Below are 20,719 nucleotides of genomic sequence, written 5' to 3'. Positions count from 1 at the left end.
CACACAAGATTCACATGTTTATTTTGCCAAAACTCAATTGTGCAGCCAAAACTGTTTTATTGAAAAGATATAAAAATTCACCGGTATTTGCGAGAAGGTAATATTGTCAACCAACCTTCGAGAAAAGAGTGGGGTTAACAATATTGACCACCAATGTATAATTTAACTCAACTTAATCCTTGACAAGTCTACGCTTATTTTAGATACATGCATGGTATTTAAATCTTGCTCATCTTTTACTGTTGATATTGCACTGTTTCTGCAGGCTGTCTGCAACTTAAGCTTAACAGCAGCAGTGTCACTGTCAAGGCTCCAACATGTGCTACATTGACAACAGTCCAAGCAGAGCCCTTTCACATTAATTGCTGTTCATATTCCCCAAGCACACATATTTCATCTGAAACCATTGTATGGAAAGATGTATCAAAATGACAGCACAGATATAAGCAGATTGATATATGGTCATTAGTGACTTCCATAAAGGAACAAAACTTTTGAGCCAATATGGAAAATATATTTAATAAGTAGATAATTCAAGAACTTCAGCAGAGTGAAAAGCAAGGGAAAATTACATGCAATTGCCCCATTTTAGTGTTGTTTTCAAGGGGCTGTTCCCAGATTAGGTAATTACAAAGAGATGCCTTACTGACATCAGCTATCCTAAATTATATAATTTAAAAAGTCAATACTGCCCTCAAATAAATTAAGAATATCTAGCAACCCATCAAAGGAAAGATTGAAGTGTTGTTGGCAGTTTTAGATTATTGTTTGAAGTCTTGAATTCCAACTTCTGATTTTGAAGAAATTCCTTTCTTGACAGACAGCATGAAAATTAGTAAACAGAAGCAACATACATAAAGATGCATATATATTTCAATATTTGTTACTGTTAAGTAGAAAATTATTCCCATAAATCAGATTGTCGATCAAAAAATTATTTGATAAGTAGCAAATTATTGAGAACCTAATTGAATACTAGTAAATAGTGGACACACACATCATGAAGAGAAGATACCCCTCTCCTCCACCCCCCCCCCCCCTAAAAAAAAAAAAAAAAACAAAACAAAAAGAGTTGCATTAGGACATTGTCAGTAAGCTTACTTCCAGGTATTCGTCCATCCCATACTTGGAACCTTCCCTTCCAAGACCGGACTGCTTGACACCTCCAAATGGAGCAACCTGCATTTGAACATACTTGTGACAAGCTAGCTACAATAATTTCTTAATATGTTGGTGGGTGCAGGATGAAACCAACCTCTGTAGAAATTATGCCTTCATTGATACCAACAAGTCCATATTCAAGAGCCTCAGACACACGCCATGAACGTTGTATGCCGTTTGTAAATATGTAAGCAGCCAAACCTGCGAAAGTATAGAGGAAAACAATCAACCACGAAATTGAATAGTGAAGAAAATAAAAAATAAAAAAAATTGAATCAATATGGAATAACTTAAGCAGAAATGTAACGCAAATGAGTTTTAATTGACCAAGGAAAAGAGAGAGAGAGAGAGAGAGAGAGAGAGAGCAGGATATTTTGTATGTTTTGAATTTCTTGCATTAAAATATAAATCATGTCCAGAAAAATAACCTGCATTGGTGTCATTAGCAAGGCGAATAGCTTCTTCCTCTGTTTTAAACAGCAATAAGGGCGCTACTGGTCCAAATACTTCCTCTCTGACACATGACATACAGCTTAAGCACATAAAAACTAACATACAAAAATTCATCCAGTTAAAAGAATTAAGAAAAACATTTTAAAGCACATAATAAGCCAATACTTTTCACTTAAATACAATGTTCGGTCCTAAGGTTTACCAGAGCAATTTTAGTCATTTAAGTTTAAATATTAGGGACTAAAAATAATCACTTTAAGTTTGTTAGAGCATTAGCATTGAAAAATTCCAATGCTACTCTATTTTACAATTCTAAAAAGCCACTTTATCATTATACCATACCATTTTACAATACCTCTACATCCCAAACTTCTATTTCCCTCTTTTACTCATTAAAATAATATATTTACATAATAAAATAATATATCTCAAAATTATATCTTCTCTCCTATCTCTCTCCTCTCTCTCATTTTCAACTTTCTTCCAAATAAAATATTATTTTTTTTTTTACAATACTTGCTACAGTGCAATTTTATGTTTAGAATTGCACTGTAGCAGTATTGCAAAAAAATTTGCAATACTACTGTTTAGCATTCCCCAATGCAGATGATTTTGGGGTTTAAAATTCCAAATTTTCCTTAAATTTGGCATTAGCATTCCCCAATGCTAATGCTCTTAAGGACTAAAATTGATCACTTTAAGGAACTAAAAGTAATCACTTCAATATTTAGGAACTAAAATCACTCATGGGCTAAAATTTGGGACCGACAATGTATTTTTTTCCTTTTATTTCTTCAGACCCAGGAGTATCCCCAATCACACGAACAATCTAGACTTAGGAGTTGAACTCATTACCACTGACACCATAGCAGTGCAAGCAATCTGCAATCTACAACCAGCTCAATTCGTTCAGAACCCGGTAATTAGTGTACTGAGACATGGATATACATGCCCCACTCACATCAGTCAATTATTCACAGTTGATACCAAAAAAATGCAAGCAGAAATTTTTTTTTTTTTTTTTTTTTTTTAAAAAAAAAACCTTTGCCAAACTAAACATAAAATATGCCTACAAAAATAAAATAAAATAAAAATTTATCGAAAAAGATTTATTAATTAATTAACTAAATTGCAGTATCCATGTCATGTCTTAATTTTTCAAGAATTGTCGTATCACCGTGTTCCATGTCATGTCCATGACTCTGATTCTCACCAAAACAAAAGGGGAAAAAAAGGATTTTGTAAAACATGGACAACTAAGTCTAGCTTGCTCACTCAATTTCACTTTATAATCGCTTTATGCAAAATCAAGGATAACATTCCTAAATGAGAGAAGTTCTACTAGCAACAACGAAATGACTCCAAATTCTAATGAGTAGTCTTGACACAATTCATGAACAACTCAAAGCTAAACAAAGTTAGCAGTTTGGTTTTCACCTAAATTCCTAGTCTTGTTTAGGTAAATTGGGTTCACCCATCTTATGCATATTGAATAGCTCATATTTGGGGTAACTTTCCAAACCCATAATTGACCTGCATTTGACACAAATAATTACCCCCTTTGACAATATAATGATTCAACCCAATATGGCAAACAACTAGATTAACGTTATACTACTACTTTTTCAACTAGATCTTTCATGGCAATATTTTAAGATGTTGAGTTTGCATTATAACAAAAGGGAGTCTAAGTGGTCTAATATTCTAAATAAAACGTTTGACAAAACAAATTAAACTTGTTAGTTTCATGTCAGATCAATAGGTAACCCGAGTGAATGAAACTTATTTCACACCAACCATGTCGGCCATGCCATGTCATGTTACTTGTACAACCTTTGAATTCTGTAAAGATTTGGCATTCTGAGATAATAAACAGATCGTGTTCAAGACTTCAAGTTCACACACTTATTTGTGTTCTTGCCTCTCAACTTTTTTTCTTTTTTCTTTTTCTTTTGACATCATGTTTGAATTCAATTGTTTTTTTAGAGACATGTTCAAGTTGCCTCTTGAAACTTGTCCATGACAATTAAAAGGAATGACACCCATATGTGGAATATAATGGCCCAGCTACTGTTGAGGTCACAGTATAAAACATTAATATGCACACAAGAATAAGTGCAATAGCATATCCGTGACTTAAAAAAAATTCAAATGTAGAACAACAAATGTAAAAAATTTTAAAAGAAAACCATTCACCTTGATAGAAGCATTTCGCTCTTGACATCACCAATAACTGTAGGCTCATAAAAAGTCATACCAAGACTATGTCTTTTACCCCCGAGTAGGACTTTTGCTCCCTTCAAATAAAATCATAATTTATGAGTTGCATTATTTCTTAACAAGAAAAGTTCTATTGACTGTCATTTTGTGAGCTATGAAGAATACATTTAAAATTGCAATATCAAGCAAAAAGGAAAATGAAAGGTACATATTATTTGATTTCATTAAATATGGGAACATAGTTTTTTTTTTTTTTTTTTTTTTTTCCCCCCCCCCCCCCCCCCTTTTTTTTTTCTGGCGACCAAAAAAAAAAAAAAACAAAAAGAGTTGCATTAGGACATTGTCAGTAAGCTTACTTCCAGGTATTCGTCCATCCCATACTTGGAACCTTCCCTTCCAAGACCGGACTGCTTGACACCTCCAAATGGAGCAACCTGCATTTGAACATACTTGTGACAAGCTAGCTACAATAATTTCTTAATATGTTGGTGGGTGCAGGATGAAACCAACCTCTGTAGAAATTATGCCTTCATTGATACCAACAAGTCCATATTCAAGAGCCTCAGACACACGCCATGAACGTTGTATGCCGTTTGTAAATATGTAAGCAGCCAAACCTGCGAAAGTATAGAGGAAAACAATCAACCACGAAATTGAATAGTGAAGAAAATAAAAAATAAAAAAAATTGAATCAATATGGAATAACTTAAGCAGAAATGTAACGCAAATGAGTTTTAATTGACCAAGGAAAAGAGAGAGAGAGAGAGAGAGAGAGAGAGAGAGAGAGAGAGCAGGATATTTTGTATGTTTTGAATTTCTTGCATTAAAATATAAATCATATCCAGAAAAATAACCTGCATTGGTGTCATTAGCAAGGCGAATAGCTTCTTCCTCTGTTTTAAACAGCAATAAGGGCGCCACTGGTCCAAATACTTCCTCTCTGACACATGACAAACAGCTTAAGCACAAAAAAACTAACATACAAAAATTCATCCAGTTAAAAGAATTAAGAAAAACATTTTAAAGCACATAATAAGCCAATACTTTTCACTTAAATACACTGTTCAGTCCTAAGGTTTACCAGAGCAATTTTAGTCATTTAAGTTTAAATATTAGGGACTAAAAATAATCACTTTAAGTTTGTTTAAGGACTAAAATTGATCACTTTAAGGAACTAAAAGTAATCACTTCAATATTTAGGAACTAAAATCACTCATGGGCTAAAATTTGGGACCGACAATGTATTTTTTCCTTTTATTTCTTCAGACCCAGGAGTATCCCCAATCACACAAAAAATCTAGACTTAGGAGTTGAACTCATTACCACTGACACCATAGCAGTGCAAGCAATCTGCAATCTACAACCAGCTCAATTCGTTCAGAACCCGGTAATTAGTGTACTGAGACATGGATATACATGCCCCACTCACATCAGTCAATTATTCACAGTTGATACCAAAAAAATGCAAGCAGAAATTTTTTTTTTTTTTTCAATAGCTTCAGTAAAAAAGAAACTTTGTTTAAATTTTTCTTAAAATAAAAAATAACAGATTACTGATCATCAAATTCCAAGTCCAAGGTGTATTGTGGGGAAAAAAAAAAACCTTTGCCAAACTAAACATAAAATATGCCTACAAAAATAAAATAAAATAAAAATTTATCGAAAAAAATTTATTAATTAATTAACTAAATTGCAGTATCCATGTCATGTCTTAATTTTTCAAGAATTGTCGTATCACCGTGTTCCATGTCATGTCCATGTCTCTGGTTCTCACCAAAACAAAAGGGGGAAAAAAGGATTTTGTAAAACATGGACAATTAAGTCCAGCTTGCTCACTCAATTTCACTTTTTGATCGCTTTATGCAAAATCAAGGATAACATTCCTAAATGAGAGAAGTTCTACTAGCAACAACGAAACGACTCCAAATTCTAACGAGTAGTCTTGACACAATTCATGAACAACTCAAAGCTAAACAAAGTTAGCAGTTTGGTTTTCACCTAAATTCCTAGTCTTGTTTAGGTAAATTGGGTTCACCCATCTTATGCATATTGAATAGCTCATATTTGGGATAACTTTCCAAACCCATAATTGACCTGCATTTGACACAAATAATTACCCCCTTTGACAATATAATGATTCAACCCAATATGGCAAACAACTAGATTAACGTTATACTACTACTTTTTCAACTAGATCTTTCATGGCAATATTTTAAGATGTTGAGTTTGCATTATAACAAAAGGGAGTCTAAGTGGTCTAATATTCTAAATAAAACGTTTGACAAAACAAATTAAACTTGTTAGTTTCATGTCAGATCAATAGGTAACCTGAGTGAACAAAACTTATTTCACACCAACCATGTCGGCCATGCCATGTCATGTTACTTGTACAACCTTTGAATTCTGTAAAGATTTGGCATTCTGAGAAAATAAACAGATCGTGTTCAAGACTTCAAGTTCACACACTTATTTGTGTTCTTGCCTCTCAACTTTTTTTCTTTTTTCTTTTTCTTTTGACATCATGTTCGAATTCAATTGTTTTTTTAGAGACATGTTCAAGTTGCCTCTTGAAACTTGTCCATGACAATTAAAAGGAATGACACCCATATGCGGAATATAATGGCCCAGCTACTGTTGAGGTCACAGTATAAAACATTAATATGGTCACAGTATAAAACATTAATATGCACACAAGAATAAGTGCAATAGCATATCCGCAACTAAAAAAAATGCAAATGTAGAACAACAAATGTAAAAAATTTTAAAAGAAAACCATTCACCTTGATAGAAGCATTTCGCTCTTGACATCACCAATAACTGTAGGCTCATAAAAAGTCATACCAAGACTATGTCTTTTACCCCCGAGTAGGACTTTTGCTCCCTTCAAATAAAATCATAATTTATGAGTTGCATTATTTCTTAACAAGAAAAGTTCTATTGACTGTCATTTTGTGAGCTATGACGAATACATTTAAAATTGCAATATCAAGCAAAAAGGAAAATGAAAGGTACATATTATTTGATTTCATTAAATATGGGAACATAGTTTTTTTTTTTTTTTTTTTCATTCTTCAGGTATCAAAGCAAAGTGTGTGTGTGTGTGTGTGTGAGAGAGAGAGAGAGAGAGAGAGAGAGAGAGAGAGAAGAGGGAAATAAGATAAATGTCAAAATAACAACCGCATTGTGAATGTCATATTCCTGAGAATTACCAACCAACTTCCTGAGCCAAACATCAAAGATGTGACTCATGACTGACTTCCACTTTTACACTTTGTGGTGGTCCACAAGTGGACTTCATGATTGACTCAATATAATGACTCCATGCAAACAATTAAGAAGATTATTCAATTGATAAAACACTAACATATAGCCCTATTTTACAGCCAAAGGATAAATAACCATCTACACCATAAATCCTTATGACAGGCTGAACCCCAAATCTCCACATTTAAAAGGAGAAGTACTACTAAACTACAAGGCCATGATAACAACATGTAGACTTATTGGAGAGATTTGCAACTCTAATATGAAACAAAAAGAAAAATGAAACAGCACCCAGTACACAGGTAGTGTACAAGCAGTGCATCAAAACTAAAGAAAATATATATTGGAGAGATTTGCAGCTCTAAAATCAATTAAAGATTTAAAGGCACTTGCCATGGTGTCAAGCGACTAAGATGCATGGAAAATAGTACCCAAGTAAGCATCCTTCTTTAGTAGGTACTCAATGATGTTAAGATAATCATATGACATAATGCCAAAAAGAAGTTACAACCTCCAAATCAGCAATTACTAATTCAACAGAATAACTGAGTAAACAAACCTTTGAGATTGCATCTTTAATAAATGATTCAACCTGCAAGGAAAATTTAAAAGGCACCAAGATAGAAGTTGATATCAGTAACTCCAGGATCACAACATAATGCTCATTACAAACTGGAAAAATTGAAAGCAAACATACCTTCTGTACTGCAGCTTCATTGATTAAAGGACCCTGTGAGGAAATGAATAGTTATTTCCAAATCTGATTACATCTCACTGGGGAGAAATAGAGGGGAAGATAAAAGAAGTTTAAGAGTAGCCCCAAAAAACCTTCATTTCTGTATGTATGGGTGAATGCAATATCATCTCCAATTTTCAAAAAAAGACATATGATATAGAAAATAAAAGAGATCAATATCAAATGTTACAATCAAATGAGACAGTATCTCTTTTATAATTTTGTGACTCTAAAGAAAGCGTGAAGAATAGAGTAGCTTCAGAAATGGGGGCACCACAACTGTGACACAGAGTGCACAAATGCCTACCTGGGCCACACCCTCAGTGAAGCCATCCCCAACTTGGAGATTCTGGACAGCTTTTGAAAAAGCATTTGCAAATTTCTCATAGATACCTGCAAAAAAAATCTATTAATTGTGCAAATGGGAGGAAAAAAAGGCTTATTTGAAGGAATATACCAGAAACTTCTTAAAAATCCAGACAGATGAACCAGTTCAGACCATGTAGTGAAATTTTTTATTGATGAATCAAACTTTTTTTTTTTATTATTATTTTGAACATAGGGAACCTTTCTAAAGAAGAGCCCTTTGGATTTGCCTCTAGCCAGTAAAACCTACGAGCTCCAACCCACCAGAACCAATTGTTGAGTAATTCAAGGGCATTCACCCCTGATGAAATAAGCAATTTATGCTCATGACCAGGAGCAAATGAATCAAACTTTTTTTATATTAATATTATTGATGTATCAAACTATACCTTAACATTTGCATGCATTAGAAAAAGAATCAACTAATTAATATGAGTCCATATATATATATATATATATATCCACATCTCTAGGTATAATTCATCTTGCTTATTGGGAGTTCATAAGGCCTTAAGAGGGTCCAAAACCAAATCAAGAATATAGTAAAAAGACAAAACAGCCCTTCTAAGGTAATTTAATAGTCATGAAATACTTCTTAAGAATTCTTACAATTTGGAAGTTAGACTCTATAGGAAAAAATCAACATAAAATAATACTTAATGTTATGACCACCCCAAACTTCCAGTCTTATTCATCTCAAGTCAAACCTTAGCAGATCCAAACTAAGCCCTTGAGCTGCTAAGCTGCTATCATTACTGTTAAATTACCAATTATCCCAAAAACTTAAACTATTGAGATATAGAAAATTTAATCATTTAACCACATACTTCTAACACTTTCCCTCACGTGTGGGCCGAAACTATCTTTTAATAGGTGAAACCCAACACATGGGAATTTAAATGGGAGGTAGAGTGGAGGAGACAGGAATTGAACTCAGGACCTCCCACTCTAATATCATATTAAATTAACAAATGTCCCAAAAGCTTAAGCTATTGGAATATGATAAATTTAATCATTTAACCACATACTTCTAACAATTACCTTACCCATGCAATCCAACCTTTTTTCCCTTTATTTAAAATCATATTGTTCCACTTGTTGACCTAAAATTTATACTCTAAATTATTTCACCAATATCTATCAACTACTATGCTACTACTATAAACCAATAATCAACTAAGATAAGATGTTTTACATACTAAATTACCTGAGGGGGGTTTCAGCTCCATACTAAATCCTATAATTTGAATCTTACTTACTTTCCAAAATTCAAATCACAATTTCACTCATTAAAACTCCTTTAAGCCTTACACAAACTGCAGATTTCTTTATCGAAATTTTACTCAAGAACCTAAATGACACTATGTGTTTGTTTGGGAATAACTTTTTTTTTTTTATAAGTAACGTAAAAATATTATTAATAATAGAAAAAGTGCCAAGCCGAGTACATTGGAGATGTACTATGGGGGCACAAATCATGAAACAAAAGTACAACGGTCAAGAAAAATAGGAAAAGAAGAACAAGAAAAATGAGAAAAGACCACACTCCATTCAAAAAGAGTGCAAGAAAAAAGACTCAATGTCTAGCAAAGAACGTTCACAACCCTCACAACTTCTAGCATTCCTTTTACACCAAATGCACCAAATCAAGCAATGAGGCACTAATCTTCAAACATCAATGTGACGATATCGTACAAACTTTCCTTGTCAAGCCTCAAACAACTCAAGAACATTATGAGGCATAACCCATTGAATACCAAACAAGCAGAAAACCATAAACCACAACTCCCAAGCTACGGGGCAATGAAGTAGACGATGATCCACTGACTCCCCACATCTCTTACACCTATAGCACCAGTCAAGCACTATCACACGTCTTTTATGAAGGTTGTCTGTTGTTAAGATCTTACCTAAGGATGCAGACCAATAAAAGAAAGCCACCCTTGGAGGAACCTTCAATTGCCATATCATTCTCCATGGAAAAGAAACAAGAGTAGGAGGGTAGAAGGAGCTATAATATCCTCTAACTTCAAAACCTCTGTTCCTTGCAGGCTTCCAACAAACCTTATCTGGGCCAAACCCCCGCACTGTCGAAGAATAGACCAACCCCATAAACCGATCAAAGGCTTCTTCTTCCCAATCTTGTGGTGGACAACGAAATTGCACATTCCAGTGAAATCTCCCAGCAGACCAACCTATAATTTCAGCCACCAAGGAATCCTTTGACCTGCTAAGACAATAAAACTCTGGAAATGCCTCTTGGAAAGTACAATCCCTGCACCACACATGCTTCCAAAAGTTCACTCTAGTACCATCCCCCCACATCATATACAAGGAGTTTAGAGAAGTTCAACCAGCCACTTCTAACGTATCTCCACAGGCTTACCCCATAAGGACTTGTCACATTTTTCGTACACCAACCACCCCAAATATTCCCATATTTTTCCTCTATAACCCTCCTCCATAAAGCATCAATCTCCATGCCATACCTCCACAACCATTTTCCTAGCAAGGCAAAATTAAAGCTTCCCAAACGTCTTATAACCAACCCCCCAACCTGCAATGGCTTACAATCCTAGGCCCATTTAACTAAATGTATTTTAGGTTCACCACCAATCCCATTCCATAGGAAATCTCTCTGTAATTTCTCCATACACTTAGCCACCTTACTCGGTAAAGGAAAAAGGGAAAGGAAGTATGTAGGTAAAGACGAGAGTGCACTTTTAATGAGTGTCACTTTACCCCTTTTAGATAAATACAGTCTCTTCCAACCTGCTAATCTCCTCTCCATTCTCTCTAGGATATGATTCCAAACAGTGAAATCCTTAAACTTAGCACCTAATGAAAGGCCCAAATATTTCAAGGGAAAAGAAGACTGCCCACACCCCAACAGACCCACCAAAGCCTCCAAATTGTGCACCCCCACCAACAAGAACCAACTCAGATTTCCCCAAATTAATATGAAGCCATGACACCCCCTCAAATCTAGCAAGAATCGCCCTCAAATTCTGTTTGGGAATAACTTATCTAGCTTTTTGCTGAAAGTGTGTTTAAAGTATACTTGCACCTTGAAAAAATTTGAAAAAAGTGAGAAAATACAGGAAAATTGAGGTTTTAAAAAGCTATCCATAAAAGGTAAAAGCTAATGCTTAAAGCTGTTCCCAAACACACTCTATGAAACCTAAAATTGCATTTGAATCATGAATCAACAAATGCGTCTACAATTAGTATTATGTTCTCTGCCAAACGCGATATGTTTTAACAAACAACTAAAAAATAAAAAGGGAAAAAAAAGAATCTAAGAAACAATACTCAATCAAGATACCAATGTGCATTTGGATAAGCTTTTTTTGTAGCTTATTTAGCAAATAAGCTAAATCAGCTGTCCAATTTTCTTTTTGTTATTGTGTATGTATTCAGCAGGGTGATAGACACCACAGATCTCCAGAAAACAAGAGGGAGAGAAAGAAAATTCTTATTATTGACTTGTCTTTGAAAGAAAACCTTCCACAATTTTTATCCTTGTTCCTTGCCCCTACAGAAAGTGAAAGCTTATACATATAGACATTTAGTAAGTGTGTTTAAAGTATACTTGCACCTTGAAAAAATTTGAAAAAAGTGAGAAAATACAGGAAAATTGAGGTTTTAAAAAGCTATCCATAAAAGGTAAAAGCTAATGCTTAAAGCTGTTCCCAAACACACTCTATGAAACCTAAAATTGCATTTGAATCATGAATCAACAAATGCGTCTACAATTAGTATTATGTTCTCTGCCAAACGAGATATGTTTTAACAAACAACTAAAAAATAAAAAGGGAAAAAAAAGAATCTAAGAAACAATACTCAATCAAGATACCAATGTGCATTTGGATAAGCTTTTTTGGTAGCTTATTTAGCAAATAAGCTAAATCAGCTGTCCAATTTTCCTTTTGTTATTGTGTATGTATTCAGCAGGGTGATAGACACCACAGATCTCCAGAAAACAAGAGGGAGAGAAAGAAAATTCTTATTATTGACTTGTCTTTGAAAGAAAACCTTCCACAATTTTTATCCTTGTTCCTTGCCCCTACAGAAAGTGAAAGCTTATACATATAGACATTTAGAAGATTGAGTGTGTGTGTTTGGGATTGCTTAAAAAGCCAGCTTTTTTTACTATACAACTTATCATTGCACTTTTTGGTACTATTCATGGACTCCACTATACTATTTCAACTATCTTTTAGTTTTATCTACAGTACTTTCAGTAAAAAATTTTCAATTTCAACTAAATAAGTTGTTCCCAAACAGACACTGAATTTATAACTTTGGTAACATTTGTCAAATATGTGGGTTGTTTGAGGCATAATCCATGAAATTCTCTTTGTTTAGGGTCCATATAGGCATAATTTATAACACTTGAGCATAAAATCATGGGCTAATTGGGTTTGTTTAGTCATGTTTCTATCTTTGGGGGTCGGTTGGATTCATTGAGGGCATTTGGTTCTGTTGGATTTGTAGGTCTGTCAGGCCTGCGCCTGCAACAAGGAAGTGTTAAAACTAATCCCACCTTGGTTGGGCTTGAGCTTAGTTATGGGTTGACGCACTAGTTGGGCCTCTTTGCCTATTAGCAATTCCAACTCTCCCCCAAATCAAACTCCCAATGCAATTAGATATTATTTCTTGTGCCAAGGACTATCCAATGCAGTAACAGGTATTAGCAAGTTCATTATATAATCTTTATAATTGTTACTAAAATGCAGCAAATGTTTAGTTCAAACATAGCACCAATGATTTGCTATATTGATGTATCCATACAACTATGTCTCCACAAACACTAAGAGTTCACTTACTATATCTAATACAGACAATCTACAAGCAGTCAAATTTATGCTGAACAATACAATAGCATCAACCAGACAAATTAATATATCCGTAAATGCAATATTTTCATCTATACCTTCTTGCACAAGAACTCTATTTGCACAAACACATGTTTGTCCACTATTACGGAACTTTGCTGCTAGCTGCAACAACAAATTGCATTGTTCAGTAAATGAAACATCTAAAATAATTATATTCTGGAACATAGAATGTAAAAGTAAAACAGAATAATAATATCAACTATCTATCCTTGTTTAAAGAAAAAGGGCAAGAATACTTAATAGTCACCTAAAGCATATAAAGTAAAATATAGTTATGCTAAATAGAATCTAACTACTGGCCAGAAGCTAAAACAATAAATTTCAGAAGATCAACGTGATGGAAACAACATCACAAAAATTAACACATTTATGAAAATTACTACGGAAAGAGTAGTTAATTTATCACTCTGGTGGTTAAGCCATATACAAAGAGTTTCACCAATTTAAATGTCATTGACAATCTTTTTCTTAAGAAATGATGCCCATTTCTTGAAGGAAAATAGAAAACAAAGAATCACACTTGAACATAAAACACACATGGGGGTGATATGCCATTTATGTCCAACTTATTGGCACAGCCAAACTCCTAATGTAGGGTTTACAAAAGCAGTTGACATTGCATTGATACAATTTCATATCTTGTATTTTTTAACTCTGGCAGCTTTAGAAACTTCTATTGTCTGAAGTATGTACTTAGTTGGATGCATTGTTGCACATAAACTAGCTTGAGGGCATGCAGAACAGCCTAAAAAGGAATCAAGTATAATTTGCACCAGTAAAAAGGATATATCCTGCCCCAGAAGTGCCTAGATGGCCTTATGCAGCATCTCAGGTATATCTTATAGGTAAACAAACAACAATGGTTTCATACTCACTCCAGATGCATATTAACTCATGCAATGATATCTAAGATGGAATCAACACCATTACAACCAGTGCCTAGATGGCCTTATGCAGCATCTCAGGTATATCTAATACTGTACGTAAACAAACAACAATGGTTTCGTACTCACTCCAGATGCATATTAACTCATGTAATGATATCTAAGATGGAATCAACACCATTACAACCAGTATACATAAAAAATCACCCTAACTTACAGCTCCTTTTACTGCCACATCCAGGTCTGCATCATCAAAGACTATGCAGGGTGCATTGCCACCAAGTTCCAGAGATACCTAGAAAATTCAAAACAAAGGCCATTAGCCACATGGTGATTTCTAGCGCTTTCAACATTGTTAGCACATGCCCTCATTTCATATCCTGTGCATACCCTTTTAACCGTCCCAGCAGCACCTGCCATCAACTTCTTTCCAACTGCTGTTGAACCCGTGAAAGTGATCTTTCTTACCTGAATACATTGAATACAACAAGAACACTTAATGTCACATCATTTTTATATCCTATTATCTAGAAGGATATTGCATGATAGTATCACATGGAGAGGAGATCAGAGCATATATTAAAGGTAAAAAACCTGTGTACTTGCAAGTAAAGCATCCCCGATATCAGCAGCATTTCCCATAACCACATTGACAACTCCCTAGACAATTAAGAAATCAGTATGCATTAGAAGCAAATGAAACTACAGAAGAACTATCAGTTGGTCAAGAAGAAGAAAAAGGAAAAAAACACCATAGTCTAAGCCACATTCTAGAACTTGGGCTTAGGCCAACGCTTCAGATTCCTGAGACCAGCATCATTTTAATTAATGTGATTTTAGTTTGAGCTTTAAGGATGTCATGCTTCATGATTTTCCTATTGTAAGCTGAAAAAAAAAATTTCACATATAGGACATGCCACCCACACAATTAGTTAGGCCCAAAAGCTCTATATCTTTTCTAATTTCTATATATAGTTTAGTCCTTGATGTATGTTTTTTTGGCCTAGGATAGGAATAGTGTTTTTTTCAATGATTCAATGCTGGGAAAGCACCTTAGAGTATGTACAGTGAATTTTTTTCATTTTAGAGTAACATTTGAATGCCATTAATAATGTCAACCCAAACCAAGTAAGTATCCAACATACACAAGCCAACTCAAAGACCAAGTAGGGGTAGAAGTACAGGCCGGGCTGGGTTAGGGCCAAGTTTGCACCTCGGATTGAGCCGGAGATGAGCACAGCCTGCCCAAGTTTTATCCCTACTGGAAACATAAATAAGTATCTAAATGGAAACCACTATGATGCAGAACAACCAAAACAAAATGAAACAACAAGAAAATAAATGGATATGACCTAAGAGTCAGCACCTAAGCCTGGCTTGGAGTCAGCACCAAATAGGGAAACCACTAGAAGTCAGCACCTAGAATAGACCTAGAGTCAGCACTAAGGTGGACCTAGAGTTAGCACTAGACCAAAGAGAGACCAAACAACCATTTTTTTCATTCATCAAAATATCAACTATCTCCTCAAGGAGTACAATAGGTTGCTTATAAAGGATTGCTAAACCCTAGTTCTAATTGGCTAGGAAACCATAAATGCCTTATTACTAAAATAACCTTGCATCCAAATTAAAATACTAATAGCCTAATAACTGCAAGGACCTAAAATATAAAAATTCAATTGACTTGCAAACATAAATAATACTAAATAAAAATTTTCTTGCGTCTCCCGCATCAACAACACACTTTTTTTTTTTTATAGATAATAAAAGTTTATTGACAAGAAAAGAAGCAATGTGTTCGCATGTATGCAGATAAATAAAAGAAATTACCGGTGGTATTCCAGCCTGAAGAGAGAGCTCAGCCGCTGCTAAAGCTGTGAGGGGTGTGAGTTCAGAGGGTTTTATGACTACTGTACAGCCACATGCAAGTGCAGGACCAACCTGATACAGGTGAGGCACAGAAAGGTGATTTTGAAAATGGTATTCAGTCATTAAAGTTATCGAATCCTAAAACAATTTAAGGATATGCACCAGAGGATATTAGACTGTAATAATCCTAAATTAAGCACACCTTTCGAGTAATCATAGCCAAGGGAAAGTTCCAAGGTGCAATTGCACCAACAACACCTACAGGCTGCAAAATAAAACTTACAAATAATCTTAAATAAGAGATCAAATATAATAACTGGTAATAGGATGTGCTTTAAAAAATATCAAGAAATCTCCATAAAAAATATTATGTTAAAATTGTCAATCAAGAGCAAAATCATCAAAGGTCATCTTTCCAACAACCACCGGTACAAGAAGGTAATTCAAAGATGCAACAGTTCAGAAAAAGGACACTAAAGCAAAAAAGGAAAGTGAATGCTGGTAACTGCTCTGTGTGGATTGTGAAGACTTGAATATCATGTGAAAGTGGGTTGTCTTTAATACTGGTATTCCTTACCATCCTAAAAAGTCTTAGAGAGTGCAAGGGCTGTGCTAGGAAGACCAAATACATGCCATCAACTGGATGGAAAACACGGATACTAGACCATGGACTCTCAGGCAGTTCTGCAAAGAATCTTCAATCTTGCATCTATATTAGACCTGCACCCTTAACATAGTTGTGTCACATGTTGATCTTTTTTTTAATCTTTTTGATGTTGCTCTTTGAAGCACTAATATCATTTTGAGATTAAGACCCAACTCCTTGACAATGTTTCCCTCAGTCAAGGATGAGACATTTTATGTATAACAGACAATTGACAATTAGACAAAATATTTAACTTATAGAGGATAATGATATAGAGCTCGAACCATCAAGAAATGAATAAGCACACCTGCTTTAAAACAAACAATCGACGATCAGGCAGAGTTGCCGGAATTATATCACCATATATACGTTTGGCTTCCTCCGCAGCAAACTCAATAAAACCAGCCCCGTAGCTAACCTGTTAACTAAGTCCATTACATAATATGTTGCAAAACAATTGATGACTTATGCTGCCAAAATAATATAGTTGATGATGAAAACAGGAAGATATAGTGTCCAAGCCCAATGCTCAGATATCTTAAAGCAAAGTTAAAAGAAGAATAGGAGATACCTCACCCAGGGATTCTTTCAGAGGTTTTCCTTGCTCTAAGGTTATAAGCTGTCCAAGATCTTCTTTATGGGCAATTAGTAGATCATACCTTGAAATTCATGTAGAAAAGTCTAATATTAAAATTTGCAAAAGTATAAAGTTTCCCAGCCAGCATTTTGGAGGATCTATTTATGTGAAATTAATATATTGTGTATCTTTCAATAAAACCAACGGGTTTACTAGATTCAAAAGATAGCTAACATACCATTTCCTTAGATATTTGCTCCTTTCAGTAGCTGTCAGTTTGCTCCAAGCTACACAGATAGATTGTATATGCATTACATTAGTTTAAAAAATAATAAAAAAGAATAAAAATAAAAATTTCAAAAGTGTATTTTACGTCCCAATATAGTCAAAAATATCAAGCACAACCTCAGTCCATTTAAGTATAAGGTTTGAATAACATTAAAAGTATTATTAGTTAGAACAATTATTTCCTTAAATAACCATTACTGAAAGTAATATAGTTAGAACAATTATTGACATAGTGGTTAAACTTAAAGGTTTGAATAACATTAAATTTTAAAAAGATTTAGTATATGTCAAGCATAGAAGCACCAATGGTTTTGTCTAACAAGTTATGCCAAAGCCCAGAATATAACATAATCAGAGTGGTTCAATTTAAAAGTTCATACAATAAAATGCCTCATATGCTGAAGATATCGCATCATTTGTCTCCTTCTGACCCATGCATGGGACATCTACTATAACTTCACTAGTTGCTGGATTGCAAACCTGCCATGACATAGAATAGGTGTGATTTTTTGTTATGGAAAAAAAAAACGGCACTTTTAAGTTTTAAGGCATATTAGATAAAAGAAAAATTCATTTGGAATATAATAAAAAGTGCAAGCAATGCCAGTTTATATCATGGTTGGTGTTCATTTAGTATAGCTTATTTCATTGTTTTACCCTGTTAAAAAAATATAAATAATAAATAATATTGCATGTCTCTGTACTTAGTGTTATATTCTATTTATAGCAATCCCAAGCTTGGAAAAAGAGGATGGTTATGGTAGGTTGACAGCCAGAGTAAAAATTATTCCTCTAAAATGAATGGATCCACTACAAATACATGCTGGAGCGCCCCCCCCCCCCCCCCCTTCTAAAAAACATACACATGGCCAACCTTGACTGGTTTCTTAAGGATCCATAACTGGCCAAAAACTTTGGGACTAAAGCTTGATTGTTGTATTGTTATTTGTTGTTATTTTACTATATAGATAAAAATAAATAAATAAATAAATAAAAAGCTATGTAAAAGTACAGCCAGACCTTGAAAAATACAAAACAATACAAAGTGGATCATTCTCTTTTAAGATGAAAATACGATAAACCATTTGGGCACCTAGATATGAAGTATTCATCTTTTCTTTTCCTTTTTGACAAATGAGGGTATCCAAACCTCTTCGAGTATCCATTCATCTTTGAAAGCCTAAGACTAAGGCAAAGCAAAGCAAGAAGCTTGCTTGGCCCAACAATAAGTGTCCATATCAGTTTCTTAGGTGTCAATGAGCACAGGAAAGTAAGATGGAGGGTGAGGTTGTTCAAGACCCACTAAATGCATGAATAACTTACCAAATTTTTTATTAAAAAAATGGTTATTATGCATTCAATTAAGGTTAAGGAGGACAGAACCTAAAACAACATTAGTATAAGTAGTAAAAATGTGTGTGTGTGTGTGTGTGTGTGTGTGTCAATTATAATGTGTTGAATATGATACAATCACCTCCTTAAAATGAAAAGTGCAAGCGGTGTCAATATATCATATAAAAAATCATTATCTTTTTTCAATGGAGACACCTGTATTATTTTTCTTCATTCAAATTTGGATCCTTAACAAATTAACAAGGACAACTATAGTCTTTTTCATCATTCTACGATATCGAAAATCATTCATCTTTTTCAACTTGGAATAAAATGAAAAAAGCAACTGATGCCAGTCTTTTTTTTTTTTTTTTTTTTGGTGAGAAAAAACTGATGCCAATCTATAGCATGGTTGGTAATCATTTGGTATAGCTTATTTTCCTTCGTTTATTATGCTTAAAAAAACTTTGTATTTGTTTGTACTTAGATCAATGTCAAATTAGTCACTTTATTATGAATGGATCTACTACATACACACTTTGGGGCGTCCCCTACTTAAAAAAAAATAAAAATAAAAATAAAAGAATACACGTGATGCACCTAACTAGTTTGTTTAGGATCCATAACGGACCCCAAAATTATTAGTTGAGTGGTGATAGTTACACACAGCTGAAATTGAAACACGATTTCAGTTGAAATTGTGAAATTGGTTTCACCATTTCACAATTATAACTGTTATAACTGAAATCATATTTTCACAAGTTGTGTATACAGCAGTGTGCAACAATAACTAGCGCTATTTGTTAAGAATCCATAGCAGACCCAAAGTTCTGTTATTGTTATACGCATTCAATAAGAAATTGACAGGAAAAAAAAAATTAAATAGAGACCTTGATAGTTTTTCTGTCATGGGCATCAACCCATTTCCCAGCAATGAGGCCTTGGCTTCGTAACAAGCCCGAATTCTTGAGCCGAGTAAGAACATTCTCAGCCTCCGTACTCATCTGTCAATACAATAATAATAATAATAATAATACCCTTTATTAATTTTAGCGTTAATGTGATCCAAAACACTATGATACTTAGTTTGATTCAAAATACAAACAAATTACTAACTAAACAAACAAACCCAGATAATATTTTTACCACATACTCTGAAAAATCATATAGAAGCTAACGATCAAATCACAGATTTAGAGAGAGAGAGAGAGAGAGAGATGGTATTTATGTATGGTAAGTTCTTGCCTGGTGGCGAGTGAGGAGAGAAGCAGATGGTCGAAGAGAGAAGGAACGCGAAGAAGGCGATAAAAGCTTGGTGAATGTGTGCGTTGCTCTCATCAACGTGCTCATATCTATGAACCTCTCGCTCTTTGTGTGTCTCTCTGTCTCGCGCTGAAGAGCCGGCGAGTGTGTGTGTGAGTTGAGTGTCAGTTTTGGTTTGCTAATATTGAGGTTGCTCTGACGCGTGTCTGAATCTATTTGACTATTTTTGGAGATGTGGACAGGTACTTCCCTCTGTGTTCACTGTTTTTAGTCTACCTCATGACTCCATTAATGGTGATAATTGTATTTTCATTTCACGATATAATAAGTTCCGACTGATAATTGTTCTTTATTACTGAAGTAATTGGATTAAGGTAAGAAATGGTTATTTTGGTGCTTTAATATATTTTTGCTAATTTATTTTGCATGTACAATAATGCTATTTTTTATTTATTTGCTTTTTTGGTTTACTATTATAATATTTAAAAGTAATATATAAATAATTATTTGTATTAGGCTAGTTACTAACAGTAAATTACTCTTTTAATCTGTTTGTGTTTTTTAATTTAAAATTATTTAATTAAAAGATAATAGTATTTTAGAGAGTTTAAGAATTTGTGTAAGGATATTTTAGTAAGCAAAATGTTAAAATCCAATCAGAGAATCATGCTTTTAATAGTATAGGAGATGATAATTGTACTTCCATTTTATTTTCATTTTTAAGCTTAGGCAAATGGGTACACAATTTATTAGTTTATT

At 34.0% G+C, this 20,719-nt stretch overlaps 2 protein-coding genes across 2 annotated transcripts; both read right to left on the bottom strand.

Moving 5' to 3' along the window:
• Nucleotides 1-37: 37 nt before the first annotated feature.
• LOC136062686 (succinate-semialdehyde dehydrogenase, mitochondrial-like) lies at nucleotides 38-3,942 on the bottom strand. The gene is made up of 5 exons (XM_065762063.1): nucleotides 3,811-3,942; nucleotides 1,590-1,675; nucleotides 1,256-1,362; nucleotides 1,102-1,179; nucleotides 38-397 (listed from the first exon to the last, which is right to left on the bottom strand). The coding sequence occupies exons 1-5, from the start codon at nucleotides 3,867-3,869 to the stop codon at nucleotides 359-361; spliced, it is 369 nt and encodes a 122-aa protein (XP_065618135.1). The 5' UTR covers nucleotides 3,870-3,942; the 3' UTR covers nucleotides 38-358.
• Nucleotides 3,943-4,166: 224 nt separating this feature from the next.
• On the bottom strand, nucleotides 4,167-20,222 carry LOC112007657 (succinate-semialdehyde dehydrogenase, mitochondrial). Its single transcript, XM_024040021.2, has 19 exons — nucleotides 19,943-20,222; nucleotides 19,588-19,701; nucleotides 17,746-17,845; nucleotides 17,316-17,364; nucleotides 17,072-17,159; nucleotides 16,808-16,918; nucleotides 16,057-16,119; nucleotides 15,816-15,926; nucleotides 14,580-14,645; nucleotides 14,376-14,453; nucleotides 14,203-14,280; nucleotides 13,137-13,203; nucleotides 8,142-8,227; nucleotides 7,796-7,828; nucleotides 7,658-7,690; nucleotides 6,615-6,715; nucleotides 4,689-4,774; nucleotides 4,345-4,451; nucleotides 4,167-4,268 (listed from the first exon to the last, which is right to left on the bottom strand). The coding sequence occupies exons 1-19, from the start codon at nucleotides 20,045-20,047 to the stop codon at nucleotides 4,167-4,169; spliced, it is 1,578 nt and encodes a 525-aa protein (XP_023895789.2). The 5' UTR covers nucleotides 20,048-20,222.
• Between the last annotated feature and the right edge of the window lie 497 nt (nucleotides 20,223-20,719).

The sequence above is a fragment of the Quercus suber genome, unplaced genomic scaffold, assembly GCF_002906115.3.
Source record: "Quercus suber isolate HL8 unplaced genomic scaffold, Cork oak 2.0 scaffold_440, whole genome shotgun sequence".
NCBI lineage: Eukaryota > Viridiplantae > Streptophyta > Magnoliopsida > Fagales > Fagaceae > Quercus > Quercus suber.
This window is presented reverse-complemented; position numbering and strand designations above follow the sequence as displayed.

Excerpts from the sequence above, each read along its gene's own strand:
- LOC136062686 (XM_065762063.1), bottom strand. The coding sequence starts at position 3,869 with ATGACTTTTTATGAGCCTACAGTTATTGGTGATGTCAAGAGCGAAATG. Across the intron at positions 1,363-1,589 it reads TGCTAATGACACCAATGCAG|GTTTGGCTGCTTACATATTT; the intron begins GTTATTTTTCTG and ends ATACTTTCGCAG. Across the intron at positions 398-1,101 it reads GGATGGACGAATACCTGGAA|ATGAAATATGTGTGCTTGGG; the intron begins GTAAGCTTACTG and ends CAATGGTTTCAG.
- LOC112007657 (XM_024040021.2), bottom strand. The coding sequence starts at position 20,047 with ATGAGCACGTTGATGAGAGCAACGCACACATTCACCAAGCTTTTATCG. Across the intron at positions 7,691-7,795 it reads ATGAAGCTGCAGTACAGAAG|GTTGAATCATTTATTAAAGA; the intron begins GTATGTTTGCTT and ends TTTTCCTTGCAG. Across the intron at positions 6,716-7,657 it reads TTAAAGATGCAATCTCAAAG|GGAGCAAAAGTCCTACTCGG; the intron begins GTTTGTTTACTC and ends TTTTATTTGAAG.